Here is a 22,477-nt window from a genome sequence, read left to right on the forward strand (position 1 = left end):
TAAAAAGCTAACATCCATACCTTTCTGGAAATGTAATGCAAGAAAAATAAAAAGAGGAAGATCATGGAAATCACATCCTTCAAAGTCAAATCTCGCATTCTGTCACAGTTGACATTTGTCTATTCAAAATTCAATATCTGGAGCTATAGAAGTCCAATTTATGAAAAATCAATTTTGTGGGATTCCAGACTCAAAGGTCTGTAGATGATCTAAATTTCATCTAAAAACGATTTCAGATGAGGGAGATATGATTTTTCAAATATGACAACTGAATTCTGCCACCAATCAGGTTTCATGAAGAAATGAGTCCAAATTACGTTTCAAAGCTTCTAAACCGTCATCCAAGTTTTTATATCAGCAATTTAGCTCATCTAAGTCAGAGTTTGAAGATTTCATGCAAGACTATTTCTCTTTTTTAGGGAAAATAGTTATTGAAGTACTTAAATGTCAATTGTCAACTTAAGGGAGGACTAATTTGTAAATTAGGAACTAGGGTTTCTTAGCATATAAAAAGAAAGAGAGAGAGGAGAGAAGGGGGGCACCAGCTAGAAGTTAAGAAACATAAATTCTCTCCTCTACAAACCCAAAAAATCATGCTCTCTTCATTCTTTAAGAGTAGTTGTTCAATGGTTATGCAAGGCTAAGCTCTTTTCTTGGTTGCAAGGACACAACAAACCTTCGGATTTCAAGAACCGTGAGATTTATTCTTCCTTTTATTTTCAGTTTATATTATGAAAAAGATGATGAGTCAATCTCTGAGGGTAAGGAAGGGGTTGAATCTGAAAATTGCAATCCATTGGTGGATGTGTGCTTGCAACCAAGGTTTGTTTTCTTGATAAATTTCGATTTCAATTGATTTTGTTTGCTAGTTTAATTTCTTCCATAGTTTAGATCATCACAAATCAAAACCCCCCAATTGCATAACGTATAGCAAAAAAATCTGAACTAAATCTTCCTTGGGGGATCGACCCCTTGCTTGCTCTATACTATCTTGTGTGTTGTGTTTTAAGTTAGGGTAATTAATTTGTGCGACCACGACATCGCAACAGATGCAATGCTTATTATTAATTCATATGTATCTAAATTACAAAATTGCTAGACATTGAATGTGCACTTTTTTTACACTCTCCTATAAGGTTTTAACTTGGGGTTTTTTTTTTAATGTAGATGGATTCAAATTTTCTAAGCTGTTTCACCAACTTTCTTATGAGTGAGTTAGAAGATATTCTCTCTCAACCAATTGATTCTAATCAATTAATTGATGACTTAACACACTCAAATTTAAATGTCCATACAATAAAAAAAAAAATCATAAAGAAGTAGAAAATTCTCGCCAGAGGAAGATTGTTTACTTGTCTCTGCATGGCTAAATACAAGCAAAGATCCAATGACAGGAGTTGAACAATAAACAAAACAGTTCTGGGCTTGAGTACATGCTTACTTTGTAGAGAATGGAGAAAACTTGAATAATCGTTCTCAAATAGATGGCAAGAAATAAATAGAGAAGTCGGTAAATTTGTTGGATTTGTTACTCAAATTGAAAATCATCAACAAAGTGGAATGACTGAAGAATCAATGGTAATTTTAATATTTATTTTCATGTTAAATTGTTTAACATATATTTTAACATTATTTAATTTCTCTAATTTTTTACTGACCAGATTAATGATACTCGACAAATGTATGCTTCGTGCGTTAGCAAACAATTTCAACTAGAACATTGTTGGGTTATCTTAAGAAAAGAACCCAAATGACAATTTGAGCGTGAAAGTCAACATCAAAGGTTAAACAAGAAACAAAAAAGTCATGTCAATGCAAGTTCGACTTCATCAGCTCTATCTACCCTTAATTCTATTAGTTTAGGAGAAGACAGTGAACTGTTGATTTATCAAGATAGACTAATTGGTTGGAAGGCTGCAAAGGAACAACTTAAACTTAAACAAGGAAAAGATAAAGTTGGGGAGACAACTGTAACAAATCTCTTACAACAATTCAATATCCTAGTTGAAATTGAGGATCAGAAGAAATAAGACAGAAAAATTATGTTAAAGCAACAAGTTATGATGATTCAACAAAGTCAAGATAAACAAGAATTGAATAGGATTGAGAAAGAATAACAAATTATGAAAATGAATATTTCTAATTTGGATCCAATTTCTACAACGTATTTTCAAAATAGAAAGTTAGAAATTATTCAAAAGAGGGGTTTTAATTTTTAATTAACTAGATTTATTTATTGTTTAATGTAATATATTTTTAATTAAAATATTTAGAAATTTATTGGTTATTTTAAATATATTATGATAAAAGTGATATCAATTCATAATACTTTTTTGAAGTTCTTCTAACATTTAGCAATAATAAGTAGGATTAATTAACTTAAAAGATAACAACCATAATGAAAAAAAAACATAAAAAACTTGAAAATTATAATGACATAAGAAGTTCAAAGCTAATGATTCTACTCGTTACTATATTGTTCCCATAAATGTTCAACCAAATCTTCTTGTAGTTGAGAGTTAGTTGCTCTATCCCTGATTCAATTGTGAGTTTGAAAAAAATCATGTAGTTCTAGTATTTCACCATGTGACACTGATATAAAGGAATTGACTTCACATTCATGGTCAAATCCAAGGTTCATTGCTCCTTCATCCTCAATAATCATATTATGCAAGCTTTCATAATATTTGCAAGCATTTCTTCATCCCAGTATCGAACAGGTCCACGTACAATTGCAAAACAAGATTGGAGCACCCCAAATGGCCGCTCTACATCCTTTCTTACAGACTCTTGCTTACTTGCAAAATATTTTCTCTTTGCTCCTAATAGCCTTGGGATTGTCTTAACAAAAGGTGACCAATTATGATAAATCTCATTTGCTAAATAGTATCTCATTGTATATTCATGCCCATTAATTATATAATTGATAGGAGCAGTACAACTTTCAGCAAGTGCAGTGAAGATAGGTGACCGATCAAAAATATTAATATCATTTAATAATCCAGGCATTCCAAAAAAGGCATGTCATATCCAAAGATCTTGTGAAGTCACCGCCACTAGAATTATAGTTGGTTCATGACAATGACCGGTATACATCCCATGCCATGCAATTGGACATTTCTCCCATTTCCAATGCATATAATCAATGCTCCCTAACATCCCTAAAAAATCCACGCTGCTTTTTAATTGATAATAATCGACAAATATCGGCCTCGTTTGGTGCCCTTAAATACCAATCATCAAAAACTTCTACGATTGCCTTGACGAAAGCTCTTAGACTTTCTATCATAGTCCTTTTTCCAATTTAAAAATATTCATTAGTAAGATTTGTGGGAATACTATATGTAAGTATTCTGTGAGCTGCAGTTACCTTTTAAAGACAAGATAAACTAAGAACACTAAGAGCATCTATTTTTTGTTTGAAATATGGATTATGAGCTTCCATTGTATTTGCGATTCGAAGAAAAAGATGATGACTCATCCGAAATCTTCTTCGAAATTGAGTTTCAGTGAATTTAGGATTTTTAGCAAAATAATGATTATATAACCTTAACTGACTTTTCTTTTTATTAGGATTGACAATATTATGGCCAAGAATAGAGCTACGATACCCCGTTCTCCGCCCTTGATTATTCGATTCTTCTTCAGTAACCACAACAGCAGCAACTTGAAAAGCGAACACAGGAGTGTCATCATCAAAATCAAAAGTATCATAAAAATTAAAATTAGAATGATTCATGATGAATTTTAATGAAATATATTTTTGATTGGAGAGAAAACAATGGAATGATGAGAAAAAAGGTATATGAGAATATTTATAAATGGATTATTTTTTTAAATTTTAAAATCTTAGAATGTTAGCGGTCATTTTTTTAAAAATTTGAAATTTTAAAATTTAAAATGGTGGCGGTTATTTTTTTAAAGCATGAATATTTTTTTTAAAAAAATTGAAAATCAAAATTATATATAATTATAAAAAATAAATTTAACATGAAATATATTAAAATATAAATAACTTTTTTAAATAGTTTTTTTATTATTAGATTGCTTATAATAAAAAAAATTATATTTATATTATTTAAAAAGTTATTTTATTAATTTAGCTTTTCATTTTTCATTGGGATGCTCTTGAAAACCCTTCCCTAAAACTATACATATATAAAAGAGGCTGGGCGAGCCAGTATGTTTCCTTGGGTAAAAACTGTCCACGAAAAGAGCGCGCCTTTCGCCTCCGCCTTTCAAAACCAGAACGTGGCGCCTTTATTAACCGCTCACCCATTGGTTGACAACAGTTGTCAAAGAATATGAGGTGGATGGCATGGCATGTAAAATTGTAAAACATGTCCACGTTGTGGCAGTAGGTATTTTGAGAGAGGACACAAGGGCATTTCTTAGGACAATAATTACTAAATTTAGGATGGTCAATTATAGTAGAAAAGACTAGTTAATTGTTTTTTGCACCAATAGTAATTAATTACTTAGCTTTTTTATTTTAAATTAAAGGGAGTAGGTTATAATTAGCTGCTTGCAATCATGGTAATTTAAATATAAAAACTCACTCTAATTTACTTCATTTGTAAAAGGTAATTCATTCAATTTTATTTGCATTACGTTTTTAAATTTGAACTCTTAAATATCAAAAAAATAATTAATTATATCGATGAAAGTAGTTTAAAATTTTATATAATATAAAAAACCCTCTTTTATATATATATATATATATATATATATATATAGAGCTTATTAATTTAATAGAAAACTCACACTAATTTAATATTCTAAAGAGTAAAGTATGCTACATTCACTTTAATTTATTGTATATTTAGTTATAAAATTATAAATGTTTTAACTTAATCTTGTATTAAATATATTCTAAGTGTTTTTTTATATATAATGATGAGATTAGAAGATTTAATTATAGAAAAAGATATTTTTAAATAAAAAATAATAATGATAAATCTAAATAAAATAACATATAAAAAATATTATTTGAATATATTTTTTTAAAAAAACTTTTAATATCCATATCACTCGTAAACACGCCACCACTATAATTAATTAATCATTTCTACCGCCAGGTAAGCTAAGCTGTTGTCATCACTTTTCGCTAACAACAGCTGACTAGTGCTGTCAGCTTATATGCACCGCTCACCATAACTTCCCCCCAAAACGCAGTGTGCATGGTGCAGATCAGCCCTCTCCTCCACAAAATCCACCTCTACCCTCCCTATCCTATACCCCAAGAGCTCGTTAGCCAGTCAGCGTCATCCAATTCAATTTAAAGCTCCCTCACTGACTATTTCGCGATGCAATGCAATGCAATTATCACTTTGTTTGTCTAAACCTACTCAGCACTTGAAGAACCCTCTAATGGCTGCATCCGGGTCGGGTTCCATCATGTGGTTCAGGAAGGCGCTTCGGATCCACGACAACCCAGCCTTAGAATATGCTTCCAAAGGGTCTGATTTTGTTTATCCAGTTTTTGTGATTGACCCGCATTACATGGAGCCAGATCCAAAAGCCTTCTCTCCAGGGTCAAGGCTCGCCGGACTGAACCGGATCCGTTTCCTGCTAGAGAGTTTAGTTGATCTCGACACGAGTCTCAAGAAGCTGGGTTCGAGGCTGCTGATCTTAAGAGGAGAGCCAGGTCAGGTTTTGATTCGGTGCTTGAAAGAATGGGGTGTGAAAAAGCTTTGCTTTGAGTATGACACTGACCCACATTATCAAGCTTTAGATATTAGAGTTAAGGTAACAATACTATTTTCTTCTCTTTTATTTATTTAATTTTTATCGTTATTGTTAGTTCTTTTTTCTCATGAAATTTGGTGATATGGGTTTTTTAACCTGGTGATCAAGATCAATAACTTGGTTACAGTGAAAAACAAGTGAGTTTCATGAATGGCCCGAACAGGGGTGGAGCGACATAGGGGGGAGAAGGGGGGCAGTTGCCTTCTGAAATTTTCAAAATATTCATTTTAGCCTTCTTTAATTTTAATTTTAATTTTATCATTTTAAATTTATCCTCTTCTCTTTAGATGTTTGCCCCCTACATTTCTTGCAATTCTTTATTTGCCCCTTATTGTTGAATCTTAGAGCTCCGCCCCTCGTCGGAGGGTGGTTGCCAAAATGGACAGTAACATTTTGCTTGCACCGTTCAGTAACGCTGATATATATATATATCATGGTTAGTACAAGAAAAATGTTGTTGTACCATTTATCATGAGGCAGTTACGTTAAGGAGTTGCATGATATTCATTTGCTGTCCTGCACCATCATCAACTTGCTGACACATCAGTAGCTTGAGAAGCCATCTTGCAAACATTCATAGAAAAGCTAAGAGGAACGGAGCATGACGCTGGTCCATTTTTTCAAGATTTAGACATTGAAGTACTGTATTCTCTTTATATCTACGTTCTTAATGCTGTTAAAATCATCGCAATCGACTGTTTCTTAGCACATTACAAATTGCATTTCTCAACGAAATTCTACACTCTTTTCATGCACCCGAAAAAGAAAAAAGAAAAACATTAGGATCTGTTCATACTGAAATTAAATATTTGGTAGTTTGCCACTTATGCATTGATTTTCATTGACAGTTTTAAGAGTTCTCTTTTCATTGTGTTAATTCTAGAATCTTAATGGTTTTTAGTGTTCCTTTATCATTTCAAAATTTCAAGTTCTAAGGTCGATTTCCTCCACCTTAGTAAGGGCCGACCTGAATTAAACCCATTGTCAGCTCTATGAATGGATGTTGTGTGAAGTGTGAACATTGAATACGAAGTACATGTATATGGAGTGCTAAATAGTTCTTGTAAGTATGTGCCTGAGTAGCCTATCCCCGCTGATAGGAGGTTTGAATCATCTATGTTCTTACAGGAATATGCCTCTGCAGCAGGGATTGAAGTTTTTTCTCCTGTCAGTCACACACTTTTCAATCCAGCAGATATCATACAAAGGGTAGGTTAGAAGTGGTATTGTCATGTTCCTTGACATAATTTCTTTTACTGATGTGGAGCTGTTTTATTTGTTTTATCATACTAATATTGGCTACTTTTTCCCTGTTGCAATGGTTCATATCCAAAAAGAATGGAGGAAAGCCCCCACTGACTTACCAATCATTTCTAAAGCTCTCTGGACAACCTTCATGGGCATCATCCCCACTTTTAACCTCTATTTCCTCACTTCCTCCAGTCGGAGATGTTGGAAGCTGTGAGATTTCAGAAGTTCCAACTATCAAAGACCTTGGTTATGGAGACATTGAACAAGTAAGAATTTATCACTGCTCTAAGATTGTTCCATTTTTGGACTTCTGATAAATAAAAATTTGTTTGAAGGAATGGATTCCTTTCAGAGGAGGCGAATCAGAAGCATTGAAGAGGTTGAAAGAATCAATCAGTGATAAGGTACATTGTAGTAGCACCCATGAAGTTTTTGCTTTCTTGACTAGCTGATAATTAGAAGATGAAGTCATTCACGCTTTTATTTAGTTTATGAGTTTCATTTTTTCCCCGTGGTTTTGAGATCCAATAATTCATGTAAGGTTTTATTATGCAACAACCTGAGTTTGTTCTTACATGTTCAATGTTTGTTTTCTTGAAGTTTTATTAATGTTTAATAGTCTGGTTATACTCTTAGCCAATCCCAACTAAAATGGGACTGTGGTTTGCTTTAGTTGAGACTGTGGTTATCAGCTAATGTTATATTCATGCAAGTGGAGAGAGTTTTATGGCGATGTTTCTGGAGAAGCCCTCTTGTTGCTCTGGGGAGTGACTCGTGGCAGTCAGTTAGCTGTTGTTGGTTGATCAATTGTTGGTTAGTTTTGGAGGGAATATCTGTTAGGCTAGTTGGTTAATGCACGTGTGAAAGGGGAGGGAAAGGCAGGCAGTCAGTTTGGCACGTGCTTTGTTAACGAAATGGAAGTAGTTATCCATTTTGCGTATTCTAATCTTCTGATTTCTATCCTGTAACCTCTCTCTCTTGAACAACAATTCTCTTTTACATATCTAGATTCATCTGTACTCTTTTTACCTTCTTGCAACAAGCTTTTACAATCCACTAAAGGCATATTTCACTGCATTTCTGAATTGATGGATTCATGCTCTTAAATTCAATCCTGCAAACAACATTGAATCTATATTCATTTTTCCTCAATCTACTGGTCACTTCATGCATATAACGTTCCCTCATACCCATTAGAACCCACTCTTCTATTTAAATTTTCCTCCTATAGTTTTCACAAGATCACAAGAACACCTTGCTTGTACAAAACCAGTAAGTTTGCCCCTTTTCAGGTTATGGAATTTTATCTGGTTTTACTGAAATCCCATCAACAGTAGTCACATGTTTTTCTTGAATTCGTAACCATAGTGTTCCTCAATTTCTGTCTTGTAGTATCTAGGTGAAGCATTTATGTTGCTCACCTTTTCTTGGTATTGCAGGAGTGGGTAGCAAATTTTGAGAAACCTAAGGGCAATCCTTCTGCGTTTGTAAAACCTGCAACAACTGTGCTATCACCGTACTTAAAGGTGAGCAGCCGATTACTCTGTCGGTCATTAAATCTGTTTTACTTGTCACAAGAGTTGTAACATGCAACTAGAAAATTCTAACTAAAACTCTCAAGTTATCAACAAGCCCTTCATCATTCTTCATTTTCGTTGCCATTGTTTTAATCTCCTAGACAGTTTGGCTGTCTCTCTTCCAGGTATTTCTATCAATGCCTTCAAGATGTCTATAAAAACGTCCAGAAGCACACGTCACCACCTGTATCTCTTGCAGGCCAGGTCAGTTCAACTCCATCAATCATTTGTATTGCTTGTTGCACATGCTGGTACACTTGAATTTAGATTCAAATTCTGGCAGTTGTTATGGAGAGATTTTTTCTACACTGTGGCTTTTGGCACTCCCAATTTTGATCGGATGGAGGGCAACAAACTATGCAAGCAGGTAAGCACCCATCATCGTGTATGCGATATTTCCATAACTTATGTATATCTCTTCTATTAGTTTTTGTCCTTGTTTTGTTTATTGCAATTTGAAAGGAGCTGGTTCCTTTTTCTTGAAAGAGGGCTACAGATCCCTGATGTCTGGTTCATGCCATAGCATTATTTAAAATTTTGCTCTGAGAAGACCCTCTATATATGTAGTTTTGGTTATTTGGAACTCACTTATGGTTGAGTTTTTTTTTTTTGTTATGATTTTTAATGAGGGTGATTCCTTTATCTTCTTATATATTTGAAAATCAAACCAGGAAATACTATCTACTGTCTTCATTTTAATTTCTGCATGCATGGATTTCCTCTCTATTACAAGGCCATGACTTAATACCTATGTGGAATTACAGATACCATGGAATGATGATGATGAATTGCTAGCAGCTTGGAGGGAAGCTAGAACAGGATACCCTTGGATTGATGCCATCATGGTCCAGGTTAGATTTGTTGCAAAACTACTAATTGTTCAGTTTTTCAATTTATATTCCAAAACAGGTGTGCTGATCCAGTTTCTAGCAAACTCATTGGAAGTTAAATATGTGTCTTTCTTGTAGCTCCACAAGTGGGGTTGGATGCACCATCTAGCACGGCATTCTGTTGCATGTTTTCTCACTCGTGGGGATCTGGTATATTACCAATATATCCTCCTCTCTTTTTCTTAATCTCCTCTGTTACTGACCAGAATCATTACTGCTTATAGTTTCTTCACTGGGAAAGAGGTCGTGATGTTTTTGAGAGACTTCTGATTGATTCAGATTGGGCAATAAATAATGGAAATTGGCTATGGCTATCATGTTCATCCTTTTTTTACCAGGTATGCAGAAGCAGTATAAACAAGTTTTGATGATACCGTCACTAATTGGTTGGTAGGGACTTGAATCATTCCAAAACTCCAAGATATCATGGAACCTTCAGCACTCTGACTGCATGTGAGACTCATGTTTAGTGCTCTATCAGAAAAAAAAAATCAGCTCAAAAAGTATTATAGAGGGGAATGATTGTCTCATTTGATAATTTTGAATCATCTAATTTCAGTATTTTTTTCTGGCAACATTCTAAAGGTTTGAACAGATAATATTATATGGTGAAATAAACCGAAAAGCACATAAGCTTCCTTATATCTAGGAGGAAGTACTGGTTGATTTGTTTCCCGATCCCTTATCTGCTGCCTACGTTTGCCTGAATTGTGCTTGGATGCTCGTTTCCTTTTTACCCTTCAAAACATTACTGCTCTGTTTCACAATTTGTTGTGCTCTAGCTTTCTAAAATTTTTATTGGATTTTCTGCTGACAGTATAACCGTATCTACTCACCAATATCATTTGGGAAGAAGTATGATCCAAATGGTAATTATATAAGACATTTTCTCCCTGTATTGAAAGGTAATCTGGAGTTCCTATCATGTCATTTTATTTCTTTTGGCTGAGTGTAAATCGTTATATGCATTTTATAATTATACAAATGCTCAGATATGCCAAAGGAGTACATCTATGAGCCATGGACAGCTCCACCAGGCATTCAAAGAAAAGCAAAGTGCATAATAGGAAGAGATTATCCAAAACCAGGTCTGTCGACTACCATTTATTGTGCCTTATCCTTAGTTATACACCATTATCTGGATCTGGTCGTTTTTCCCAAGGGATTTGTAGCGAGTTGATTTATTCACTCGCACCAATAATGCCTTAGAAGCCATGCAATATCCATGACTATGTGCCATTGGTAAAAAAAAGTGCTGCAGTGTGTGGTAGCACAGTTCATTTTGAATTTGCTACTCGCCTGCCAAATGCCAAACTAGTAGTCCATGTGTTATTAGCGTCTGCCTCCTGTCTACCCATTTTCCCAATAATTTTGTTTTGCAGTTGATTTGCCATGCATTTGCATGCAGATGGGAGTTATACTTATTTTCACCCTCATGCTTGTTTCAGTGGTGTATCATGATTCTGCAAGCAAAGAGTGCAAGAGGAAGTTGGCAGAAGCCTATGCATTAAACCAAAAATTGAATGGCCAGCTGAGCCAAGAAGATTTAGATAATCTAAGGAGAAAATTGGAGCAAGATGAAGACCTAGAGCCAAAAATTAGAAGGCAAAGACAAAAGGTTGGTCCCCTGACCTGAGAAGCTTTCTGCAAAACTTCTCAGGGAAAGAGGAAGAGGAGGCGTTGGATATAATTAAAGTAAATTTTGGATTTTATTGATTCAGGCTGACCTTCCAGCAGGCATGAGGCAAGGAAATTTAGACGTAAGCTCTTGGCGAGAACATAATATGGCTGTAGGAAAATTCTAAATGTTCAAGCTGCTCGAGCAGCTTAGTTTGATTCAGCTTTCTTGAAGAGAAGTGCTTTTCCTAGGTTTTCTCGGCGAATTTAAGCCCCCCGGATGTTTTAGTTATGTCAATGCCCTTGGAGTTAATTTGGAATCTTCTAATAGTCTAATAGAGTAGTGATAATCATCAACAAAATATGAGCAGAAAATCTATAATTTTTAATGAATATGGTTAAGTTCTGTTTAGATAATGCTTGATTATCTAAAAACAAAAGATACGAAGAAGATAATTGAGATAGAAAATTTAGAGAAATATATTTCTTTATGTTTTTATTTGTATTTTTCTAACTAAATACATCTCTATTTTTATTTTTTTTAGTATTTGTTTATTTTATCTTGAAACTTTAGTAGTGAATTTTTAAGAGCATTTGTGAAAAAGAAAAGGGTAAGATTGTATTGAGGATTTATGCATTAAATTACTTTTTAATACTTATTAAGCAATTATATGTACATATCTTATTATGAGATAAAATGTACAAATATAATGTAAAGTTTGAATTTGATCCTGGGATTTTTTATAAAGATAATACTTTTAGAGCACAGCATTTGTACTCCAATTTATATTTTTAATTTCAAGATTTATCCTTATTTTTTCTTGACTCCTTTGCTGTTTCAAGTATTATTTAGATAATATATATGCTTTTAAGTATCTAATTTATTTTTCATATTAATCTAGAAATTATTATCGACATGTATTACTTTTAATTTGAGTTCAACTTTCATTTATGTTGTAATTAATCTAGAAATTATTATCGACATATATTACTTTTAATTTGAGTTCAACTTTCATTTATGTTGTAATTAATCTAGAAATTATTATCGACATATATTACTTTTAATTTGAGTTCAACTTTCATTTATGTTGTAATTAATTATGAGGTATCGTTAATTCATTATCCAACAAAAACAAACAACCTTCACAAATAATCAATTATACGTATCTTTTTTATGAATATTTTTGTTTTTGCATTTTTAATCTTGGATGATTTATTAATACGGTATAGCTATTTAATTCAATTTCTATTACTTTCACAGCTTAACTTCATTTAGATATGTCATTTATATTGTCTTTATATATATATATATATATATATATATATATATATAATTGATTAATAAAATATACATGTTTTCTAAGAAAAACGGAGAAATTTCGCTAAGTAAAAGAATTGCAAAGGATCTCAAGGTTTTGAAATTATAGCTTGATCCGGCAGATTTTGCTATCATTATGTGAAAAATCAAAATAAAATTGATGCTTTTAAAAATAATAAACTGCCCAATAAAAGAATAAAATTATAATGAGCAGAAACAATGCAAAGATTTGTATTTAGTACTCTAAAGAATATAATACATGAGATGTTGAATTATGGTTTTAAAGTGATATTTACTGGTAGATTTCACTAATTTAATTATTTATGAGATTTGCTTTTAATGCTATCAGCTTTTTCTTTATATATATATAAAATGAAGTCATAGCCATAATAGTTAAGATATTACAACATGAAAAGAGTGTTTTGAAGTGTGATAATGGTTGTTTTTTAAAGTATTTTTTATTTTAAAATATATTAAATAATATTTTTTATTTTTAAAAAATTATTTTTAATATTAGTATATTAAAATGATCTAAAAATATAAAAAAAATATTAATTTAAAATAATTTTTTTTTTAAATAACACTTAAACATTCTATTAATAATACCAATATTTGACTGAAACATCATGTGTATCATAGTTATAATTATTCAATTTAAGGTTCAATCCAAGTTGTAGTTTATTTATGTTACTTGAATTTTTTTATTGTTAAAACATTGTTTTATAATGATTTTTTTATTTTTTTTGAAAGAAACCTCTATATATATATATATATATATATATATAGATGAAAACTGATATTGCCATATCTAAGCTGGTGGTTTATTGAATTGATTTGCCAAGCTAATCTTGTATTTGTTATTGTATTTGTTATTTTTATGGACCGGTGTGGTTGTTTCCATATAAATTAATGAAAAAGCTTCGTTTTAAGATATTCATATGAGTTGAATATTTATTATTTAAATCTTTAGAGCTTCTTTGAATTAAATCATATATAAATAAAATTAATTTTAATTATATTATTTAAAATATCTATAAAAATAAATTTAATTAACAATTTTAACTATTTTGCACTTTAATAATTTCTTTGTTACTTATGCTATTTTGGTGCATAACCAAATACTGAAACTTGCTTTTCCTTGAAAAAAAAAAAAAGAAAAACAATAATTTCTCTACAGTATTAATCCCTAGCTTCTTCGCTTCTTCTATAATTGCTAATCAAATAATCTTAGATAAATCTTTAACAACAACTTTGTTGTTTTCTTGCTCTCTATTGATCTCCTTGTTTCTCTCATTTTACCACAAGCTTGCAGAAACTATAATTTTTTTAAAAATCAAATACACAACACTTGTAATGATCTTCCTTGGCTGGGTTGTTCTCTGCTCTGGAATTATCATCCATTAAACAGGACAGTTGATATCGCATTTCACAAAATTGAAGAATTAAAAAAAACTAAAAGAGATCAGGAAAATGCTGTGAATTTATTGTGAATTCAAACAGTATTTCTCATGGCGAGTTTGTTTAGTTTAACAAGAAGTTTTGTTCAATTTCTTCAATTATTTTTATATGTTGTTCGTTGGCGTGTTTTTTTTTACTTCATCATAACAAAAACAAAACTAAAAAATTTGATGATTCAACTATTCATTCAGAGTTATGCATTGTGGACTCACACAATGAACTTAGTTTTTCTTTGATTGTGTTCATCTCTGTTTTATTTGTTGGTGGTTTCTTGGATTTGTTAGGTGCGGTTTATGGGGGATGGGATATTTATCTGGGCTAGGATGGTTAGGTGAGGTTTGCAGGGGATGGGACTGATGTTGGGGTTAAGACTACAATCAAATGACATAGAAATCACGCTTACAAGACCAAAAGCAACCTTTTCAAAATGAATCTGGAATCAATCAAGAACCAGTTGAGAACTTGCCTAAAAAAAGAACAAGAACGTGGGCACCAACCCAGAAAATCCGGCGTGATTTTGGGAGATATGCATTAAATGTAATGCCCACTTGATCAGATTTAGTTTTGTATTACTGAAAAGGCTGGTGGTTTTATTTGTGTTTAGTTGGGGATTTTACTTTAATTTTTACTGTTAAGCAATTTGTGTAATGTTGTAGCTCTGGAAATTACTGGTTACTGGGCTTACCTTAATCAAGCTGCATTTTCAGTTGAGTTTCAATTTGTCAAATCAATTTGTCATCTTTTGTCTTCTTTATTTTTTATTCTTATCTCTATCACCTTACCCTCTAGATCAAAAAAAGTCATGAAGGCTAAAGTTAAAGAAATCGATTCTCTCTCTCTCTCTCTCTCTCTCTCAAAATTGATTTGCTCAATTTCACTTCCTTTTCATTCTCACACACATGGCTTCTTTGCCATAAAATTTTCTTCTTTCTTTCCTCTCCATAAGCATCCATTCAATTTGTCTCTGTGTTTAAACAAAAAAATACACACACACCGGTGCTTCTCTCTCCCTTTCTCTTTCTATTCACAAAAACAAATTGATCTTTTTGTTATTTTTTTATTTTTTCTATTAAATTATTATAAACTCCTTCCTTTATAAAGAATTTTTCATGATTTTAATTGAATTCCATTATGAGCTTGCATATTTATTTATTATTGTGTAGCCGTTCTAGAATGGGTTGTTTACTACCATCATGAAGTTTGCTCGACATGCATGGCTCGACTCTATTTCATCTGCGATGATTGTCATCGTTGTGTCTGCAAGACTTGTATCTGTTGTTTTTGTCGCAAGGTTAGGCCTGCCTTTTCAAATTCCATCTTTTTTTTTGTTGAATGCTAATTCATCTGAGTTTGATGATGGACGTGATTAATTATTAATCAATTAATCAAATTTGTTAGTTAGGTTATGCTATTTTCTTCATCTTTGAATAAGCAATTGCACAATTTCTTGACATCTTTATATTGCTTACCATTGATCCTGATTATTTTCATGTATATTTAACAATCCAAGCTTAAATTAGTTATTCCATCTGCAGTCCCTAACTTGGTTTTTATGAAAAATAGTTTGACTAGTCAAACTCAATAATCAGATTGAAGATTTTTGCTATTGGGTCGGGGTGGAGAAATGAAAGTTGTGGCTGGAAAGTTATATTACATGGAGTTATGTAAACGTAGGTATTATGACTAGCAATTATTCATGATTTTGTCCATATAACTTCATGAATTCGGTTGACAACAATATTAACTTTATTTTGTGGTCTTAAACCCTGGTGTCAAAGACTCAAAAGTAAAGAATGAACTATATGTACTACGTGTGTGGTCTATTACATTACTATCAATGTGTTACAGTTCAAGCTCATTGTAGGAAAGCTATTGTCTTGGACTATTAATTGTGTCTTTCTTTAATGTTATATGCCTAAATATAATGACAAAGAAGTCTTTTGTTAATTTTGTTTTTCTTTCTAATACCAATGACTTTTTTATAATATAGATTATTAGGGTATCATCTCGGATGGTAGGTTTATAGACGTAACCACTAAGCATTAACCTTCATGTTATGCTGAGAGGTGTGATTATTCAAGTGATCCGAATCAAAGTTAATCCATATGCATGTCAAAGACACTTATGACTTTTTTCTAACTATGCTCAAGATATCATTCTTGCCTTTACTTTTGCCTTCAGGAAACTACTGCTTGAATTAGAATAGATCTCTTTCTCGCAAAGGTTGCAAGTAGGTTATTTTCTAGCTTTATATTCGGATGAACGAACCACATGTTATGGCAATATTTGATAACTAAAATCACTTGAGAGATCTGTTGCTACCACCTGCTGTTAGATGAAGAGGAGTGTAAGAGGGAAATATTGGATTTTTATGGGTTGTTGAGGGTTTTGTGCGTGTGTGTGTGTGTGTGTGTGTGTGTGTGTGTGTGTGTGTGTGTGTGTGTGTGTGTGTGTGTGTGTGTGTGTGTGTGTGTGTGTGTGTGTGTGTGTGTGTGTGTGTGTGTGTGTGTGTGTGAGAGAGAGAGAGAGAGAGAGAGAGAGAGTTATTTGTTGATCGAGAAGAGAAGGATCTGAGGTTTTTTCAACTTTTGCTTGCAGGGATCTTTAGACCAACAATATAGTTGTAGGGCTCTGCACAAGTTGAGTAGAAAAAAAACTTGGTAAGTGGTGTACATCATTCTGTGTAGCTAGCAATTTATTACATGGCTAATCAGATTTTTTTCTTCATTCAACAATGAGAATGTGATCAATTATAGGGGCTGACAGAACTTAGTGGTTGGTTGGGTTGCAATCCTAACACAAAATCACTTTGAGTGTTTACAACACCATCAACAATTAACATTGGACCATATAGAAGATGTGGTCATTGATGGAAAATAGGTTGTAAAAAGATATTAGTAAGTGCAATGCTATGTTATGTATCATTTTGTTAAATCAAATGTGGTAAGTGCATTGTTGCAGGGGTGGCTTCCAAGGTTCTTATAGTTGGTCTTCCTATAATCAACACTATCATTAGCAGTGTGGACTTCCAGTATGTTACAATGGTCCCGTATGTTGAAGCCATGTAGTAAACAAGCCTGCATGCTCCCATAAACCTGCAATTTCTAACACAGCACAACCATTAAACTTTTTAGTCCAAAAATTTAAAAAGGACATGTATGTAAGATATATGAATGCTTCTATTAGGTTGTGATTTCTAACACACAATAACCATTGAGCTTTTTGGATTAGAATTTCAATGAAGATCCTAAACATTCATAAGAATGTATATTTACTACTATAGGCTATATTGCTTGAAAATAGAGAACTAGGTGGTTTATTGTTTGGTTGCCTTTTTTAATTTAAAGATCTATTTCCTTCTCTTCATGTTTTATTACTATTGATATTGGATTAGTCTTATCCTTCACTCCATTTATTTTTGCTGATCTCATTAATGTCTATGAATAACATGACCTTTTTTTTAGAGGGAAACTGAAGCTCTAGAGAGGCTGCACCACCGCTCTAGAAATTTTTTTGTTGATGCAGTTGTGACCTTCATTAACTTTTTCATAGTTGTTATATATATTTATTAAGAAACATGAAACTCCATACCATACCAGACTAACGTGCTTAATTGAACAAGACAATTCAATTATGTAATTGCTTTGAAGGGTTTGAAATAATTCATACGGTTGCTTTATTGTTTTGCATTATAGCTTTGCACATGTTAAAAAAAATAATGCATTTTGCTTTTATTGTGTTTATATAAACATAGAACTAATGTCTCAATCCGTTGTCAATCCTGCCCCGTGGCAAAGCGCAGGTAGCAAATCTAGTTAAAAACTAAAAGGTATTGAAGATTCACTGTAGACCCAGATATAAATGACTATTCACCACAATAGTGCTCTTTAAATGCCCTTTACAATTACAAAATTGGAGACCACAATTAGTAGTGCCTTCGCTTTGTACAGTGAAAATTAGGAGATTCACACAAAAAAGTTGTTAAGTCAAAGGTGCAACCATTTCACCTAATTTTCCTTTTTTCCTGTGAAAGAATGGGTAGGAAATATGGGTCATTTCTTTTTCTTCTTCTTTTTCCCACTAAGGACAAATGCACCTCTTCTTTACCTGTTGTTCTAAACAATGTGCAGCCACTTCACTTTCATCCCCTTCATTTACTGCAGAAGAAATGGCAGAAAATATGGTTTTTTCTATGTTTTTATTTCCCTCCCATTTGCTCTCTATTTCCACAAACCAACACTGTTATTTAAATCAGAGCCAATCAAGCAAACAAGAAATCCCTTTTCCTATTACCAGCACGTTAACCGAAGCCACTGCCCATCCACACAGCCATATCCCTCTCTTCCTAAAGAAACCAACATGCAGCTCTGCCACGACCAACCCATACAACAGACTGTGACTCAGACTATCTAGACGCCATACAGACCTTGCGTCGTTAAATTATCCACAAAAAGCAACAATTCCTAGCTAGATCCAAGTCTTTACTGCCCTAACACCTCTCCCTCATACCAAAGCAAAAAAAAATATATTACTTATAATAATAAGGAGAAGTAAAAATGGAAATTGTTAAACAGATGAAGATATAAGCCTAGTTGAGTTTCTCACCAAACTTGGCATTTCTTATAAACAATTTGCTCTCTTTCTCAGGGAAAGATCAATGCATATATGATGGGTGAGTCTTTATTTCCTGCTTATATGTTTTTTGGAAGAACCTTCTGCAATTTTCAATGGATCTTCTGAGAGTCCCCTTTAAACAATGTATTAATTATCACAACGCTTTACAGAACCTAAAAGTCAAAAGACTTCCCAAGTAACCATATAATTCTCTCTTTCAAGATGACTAGTGCATTGAAATTCTAGACTCAACATATCATGTACTCTTAACTGCTTTAATGAATTTGTTTTTTTAACATTTTATAGAAGTTTAGATTCGGTTCAAGAAAGCAACAAAAAATTGCACTTCTTGCTTGAATTATTATTATTATTATTATTATTATTTTGCATTGTTAGGAACTAAAGAGGCAAATTTTTTACTCAACCATTTATAGACATTGGGGTTCACTAAAGCAACAATATAGGTCGGAAATGAAAATCTACGGGTACAACACATTCTATCCAATTCATTACATGAATTTTTTTCCTGGCATAATTACAAGAACAAAACCAAGTCATTTTGCTAACACCCCCAAATACAATGAGTACATTTAAAGCGATGCAAAATATGATATAAAAGACTAAGAAAAACGAGAATACCCTTAAGAATAAGAGATTATTTTGGAATTTTATTTTATTTAAAATATTTTTTATATATTTTTAAATTATTTTAATATAAGGATTCCAAAACATGCTTTAAATAAAAAGCCACTGCACCGTCTGCAGCGCGTGGTGACGAAACTTTAGATGGTTGTGTCTTCTTTGGATAGGGATTAGCTCCCCTTTCTAACCCTTTTCTATAATCGTGGTATGTCTCACCACTTCTTGAGGAGTGAGATCAGCTCACAACTCTGTTTTGTCTCTTTTTTCTTTTAATTTGGTTATGTGAGTTATTTTGACTGTGTTAAATGGCTTGTTGGTGGGCTTCATCGACGATGGGTGAAGGCTATATTTTGCACTGAAGGGTTGGAGGGGCTACCTTTTGGTTTTGGGAGACTTATTTAGTTTATGGCTGGTTCGTGGATTACAAAATAGGGCAGTCTAGGGTTGTTAACAAGGCTGCCATTGTTGTTGCCTCATGGCTTGGAGGAGATGTCGAAGAAAAAATCTAGAGGCTTGGGGTTTGTTCGAATAAGAGAGGTTGATGATATGAGTTCAGCGGGAATTGAATAAGTGGTTTCCTTTTTATCTTTTTTTTTTCCCACCAACTCAAGCAAATGTTTGATGAAAAATGCAACTATTTATTTACGTATATAGGAAGGCATTGGGTTTTATTTGTACCCCGAGCCATTATTCATGCTCGCATAGAGCATTGTGGCCCTTGATTAATATCAACAAAGATTAAGGCGCATGGGTTGCTATTGTTGATGTACAATTATTGGCATTATAGATTTGCACAATTCTATATTTTTTTTTCCCTTGTAATGTTTTTGGACAAACATGCCGAGGGTTTCTTAAGGATAAAAAAATTGTTGTTATTTGCCTCAGACTTGGTTTTGTAAAGGATAGTTCGGTTTTTCATTTTCTAATAAATTAAAACTTGAGGGACTATAATTGATAATGGAGGAAAACCACATCCCTCAAGGGAACAGACTATAATTGATAATGCCATCTTCTTCTTGTTGTTTTTTTTTAGTTAACTTATATTTTTATAAGTTGTTTGAGTTAATTTTGATATTGCCAAATCAACTTGGTAACATTGTAGCAGCTCTCACATAATGAATTTGAAGCACGAACTAGGCAAGCAATCAAGTTAAGAAGTTTTTTAGACTAACTTGTTTAACTAGATTTAATAATATTTTTAAAGAGTTTTCTACGACATGTCTAGATATTTTACGTTCTAGAAAACATTGTTGCTTAGATTTTTTTTAAATAATTTTGATAAAATTGTCTTTATGTTTTTTATTTAAGTCATATCAGGTTTTGAATGTGTTTACTTTGTACGTTATGAGATTATGCTTATTTTATACCAAAAAAATGCTCACAAAAACTATACTTACACCTCAAATATATACCTACATCGAAGGGTAAGCAATGACTACCTTTTATAAGTAAAAACAGGGGTCAAATAGAAGTACGCATCTCTTTTTTGAAAAAAAAAAGGAGTGAACAACTCATCATCTATTCCATTAACTTAAAAAAGGCTTGTGCGCATCGATTTGCACTTACAGGCCTACATGTAGGCCCTGTTTTGTGGGTCAAACACTAGACTTTGCTTACTAGGGCTACCTACATCGAAGCATAGCAACGACTATCATTTACAAGTAAAAAAAGAGGCCAAGATAAAAGCACACCATCTTTTTTTTTTTTTTAGCGAAGAAAGGGGCAAATGACACATTATTCCTCCCATTAATTTTAAAAAAAGTCTCATGTGCATGGGCCTGAACTTGCAAGCCCATATGCAGACCCTTGCTTTGTGGGGGCAAGCACTAGGCTCTGCTTACCAAGCCCATAATGTCTAGCCTCATTTCAACCATTAGTAGAAAAGGTTTTGAACCGGTTTTGGTTTCTTTTTAAAAAAATTGATTTGTTTATTTTTTTTTAATAAAAACCAAACTAAACTAAAAATGATCACTCCTATTATCGACCTTGTTTCCTTGAAAAAATAGAACTTTCATTGCTGCCAAAGATGCCAAATTTTTTCGTTGTAGAGGAAGGATTGTTGCTGCATAACGAATCCTTGCACAATAAAAATTGTTTGCTCGTAGATTTCAAACAAAACTTTAAACACGTTAGTCTCTTTTATTTGAATGAATTATTGAGCCTACCAAATATATATGAAAAACTTGATATGTTTAATTTCCATCCTTAACTAGAATTGCCATAAAATTCTATATGTAACTTTAGATATGACCCAAACAACACATGATGGTTTAGCATGATATGTTTGCAACTATTTAACCCAAGCATTTAAAATTAGCCCAATCAATTTATTTTAGATTCTTTTAGTTTCAAACCTGTCTAATTGGTATTTCTAATAGATTATTTGATGATGTTTATTTTATTGGATTAACTCGAAGTGTTTTAATTTATAATTTTATTTTTTAATATTAAATTATCTTGAAATTCAACTTTGTGATTTTATCTTTCTTAATAAGAATTTCTTTTCTTCTGATTATCCTTATCATCTTTTATTTTAAAATTAGATTCATTTACCGTTGTTGTTTTTCTATCATATAATTGGATCAATGCAAATTTCTTTTTATTTAAATTACATTTTCAGGCCTCAGTATTTTTTTATATTATAAAAAAATTAGTCTAAATAGCGACGAAGAGCATTATACTTCTATCTAGTTTTAACCATCTCTTATTCTTAAACGCTAAAAGTCAAAGTGAAGATTTCTACATAAAGTACCATCTCTTTCACGGAAGCCAGTTGTAGCAAATCCCAAACTACCAGTCAATCTTTTCGACAGCAATGCAACTATACTACTTCCATTAGAGCATCTCCAATCCAAAATGCTATTTTGAAAAGCTAAATTGACAAAATAACATTTTGAATAGTATAAATATAGCTTGTCTTACCATATCTATTCCAATGGAAAAAAGCCATTTGAAGAGCCATTTATATTGGAGTGAAAAAAATAAGTGTTTTATTATTTCTTAATATTGTTTAATGTCATTTTTTTTCCACATGTCTACATTTAATTGATCTATTTTTTTAGTGGTCCCACTTTGTTGGTTTTGGCTCTTTAAAGAGATATGTAGAAATAGCATTTGTGGGAGAGAAAAAGCATTTTAGCATTTTGTTTGGCTTCTCCATTGGAGTATGCAAAACAAACAAAGAAAAGCCAAAATATTAATTTTTTATTTTTGGCTATTCATTTGGCTTCTCCATTGGAGATGCTCTTACTTGCATGATTCATACAAAAAAAGAAAAGAAAAAGTAACATTAATTAAAAAAAAAAACTCTTTCACACACATGTATTTGAAGAAGAAAAAGTAACATTAATTAAAAAGAAAAA

The 22,477-nt window shown here is 32.4% G+C and overlaps 1 protein-coding gene and 1 long non-coding RNA gene across 3 annotated transcripts; one reads left to right on the top strand and one right to left on the bottom strand.

The window, feature by feature from the left end:
• Positions 1 to 5,159: 5,159 nt before the first annotated feature.
• Positions 5,160 to 11,331, top strand: UVR3 (DNA photolyase family protein). Of its 2 annotated transcripts, none has more exons than XM_011041706.1 (13): positions 5,160 to 5,748; positions 6,877 to 6,957; positions 7,086 to 7,265; positions 7,335 to 7,403; positions 8,439 to 8,525; positions 8,682 to 8,780; positions 8,860 to 8,943; positions 9,341 to 9,427; positions 9,545 to 9,616; positions 9,691 to 9,804; positions 10,284 to 10,371; positions 10,459 to 10,554; positions 10,849 to 11,331. In XM_011041706.1, the coding sequence occupies exons 1-13, from the start codon at positions 5,317 to 5,319 to the stop codon at positions 11,100 to 11,102; spliced, it is 1,743 nt and encodes a 580-aa protein (XP_011040008.1). In that variant the 5' UTR covers positions 5,160 to 5,316; the 3' UTR covers positions 11,103 to 11,331. The 2 variants fall into 2 exon arrangements, with proteins under 2 accessions (XP_011040008.1, XP_011040009.1); XM_011041707.1 differs by having other exon boundaries at positions 5,161 to 5,748; positions 10,915 to 11,331.
• LOC105136394 (uncharacterized) lies at positions 11,253 to 22,471 on the bottom strand. The gene is made up of 3 exons (XR_844333.1): positions 22,460 to 22,471; positions 15,743 to 15,754; positions 11,253 to 11,331 (listed from the first exon to the last, which is right to left on the bottom strand). It is a non-coding gene; the product is annotated as an uncharacterized LOC105136394 (long non-coding RNA).
• Between the last annotated feature and the right edge of the window lie 6 nt (positions 22,472 to 22,477).

This window comes from Populus euphratica, unplaced genomic scaffold, assembly GCF_000495115.2.
Source record: "Populus euphratica unplaced genomic scaffold, PopEup_1.0 scaffold174.1, whole genome shotgun sequence".
NCBI lineage: Eukaryota > Viridiplantae > Streptophyta > Magnoliopsida > Malpighiales > Salicaceae > Populus > Populus euphratica.

Coding starts and splice junctions, on each gene's coding strand:
- UVR3 (XM_011041706.1), top strand. CDS start 5,317: ATGCAATTATCACTTTGTTTGTCTAAACCTACTCAGCACTTGAAGAAC. Junction 7,404..8,438: donor AAGAATCAATCAGTGATAAG/GTACATTGTAGT, acceptor TTGGTATTGCAG/GAGTGGGTAGCAAATTTTGA. Junction 10,372..10,458: donor TTTTCTCCCTGTATTGAAAG/GTAATCTGGAGT, acceptor ACAAATGCTCAG/ATATGCCAAAGGAGTACATC.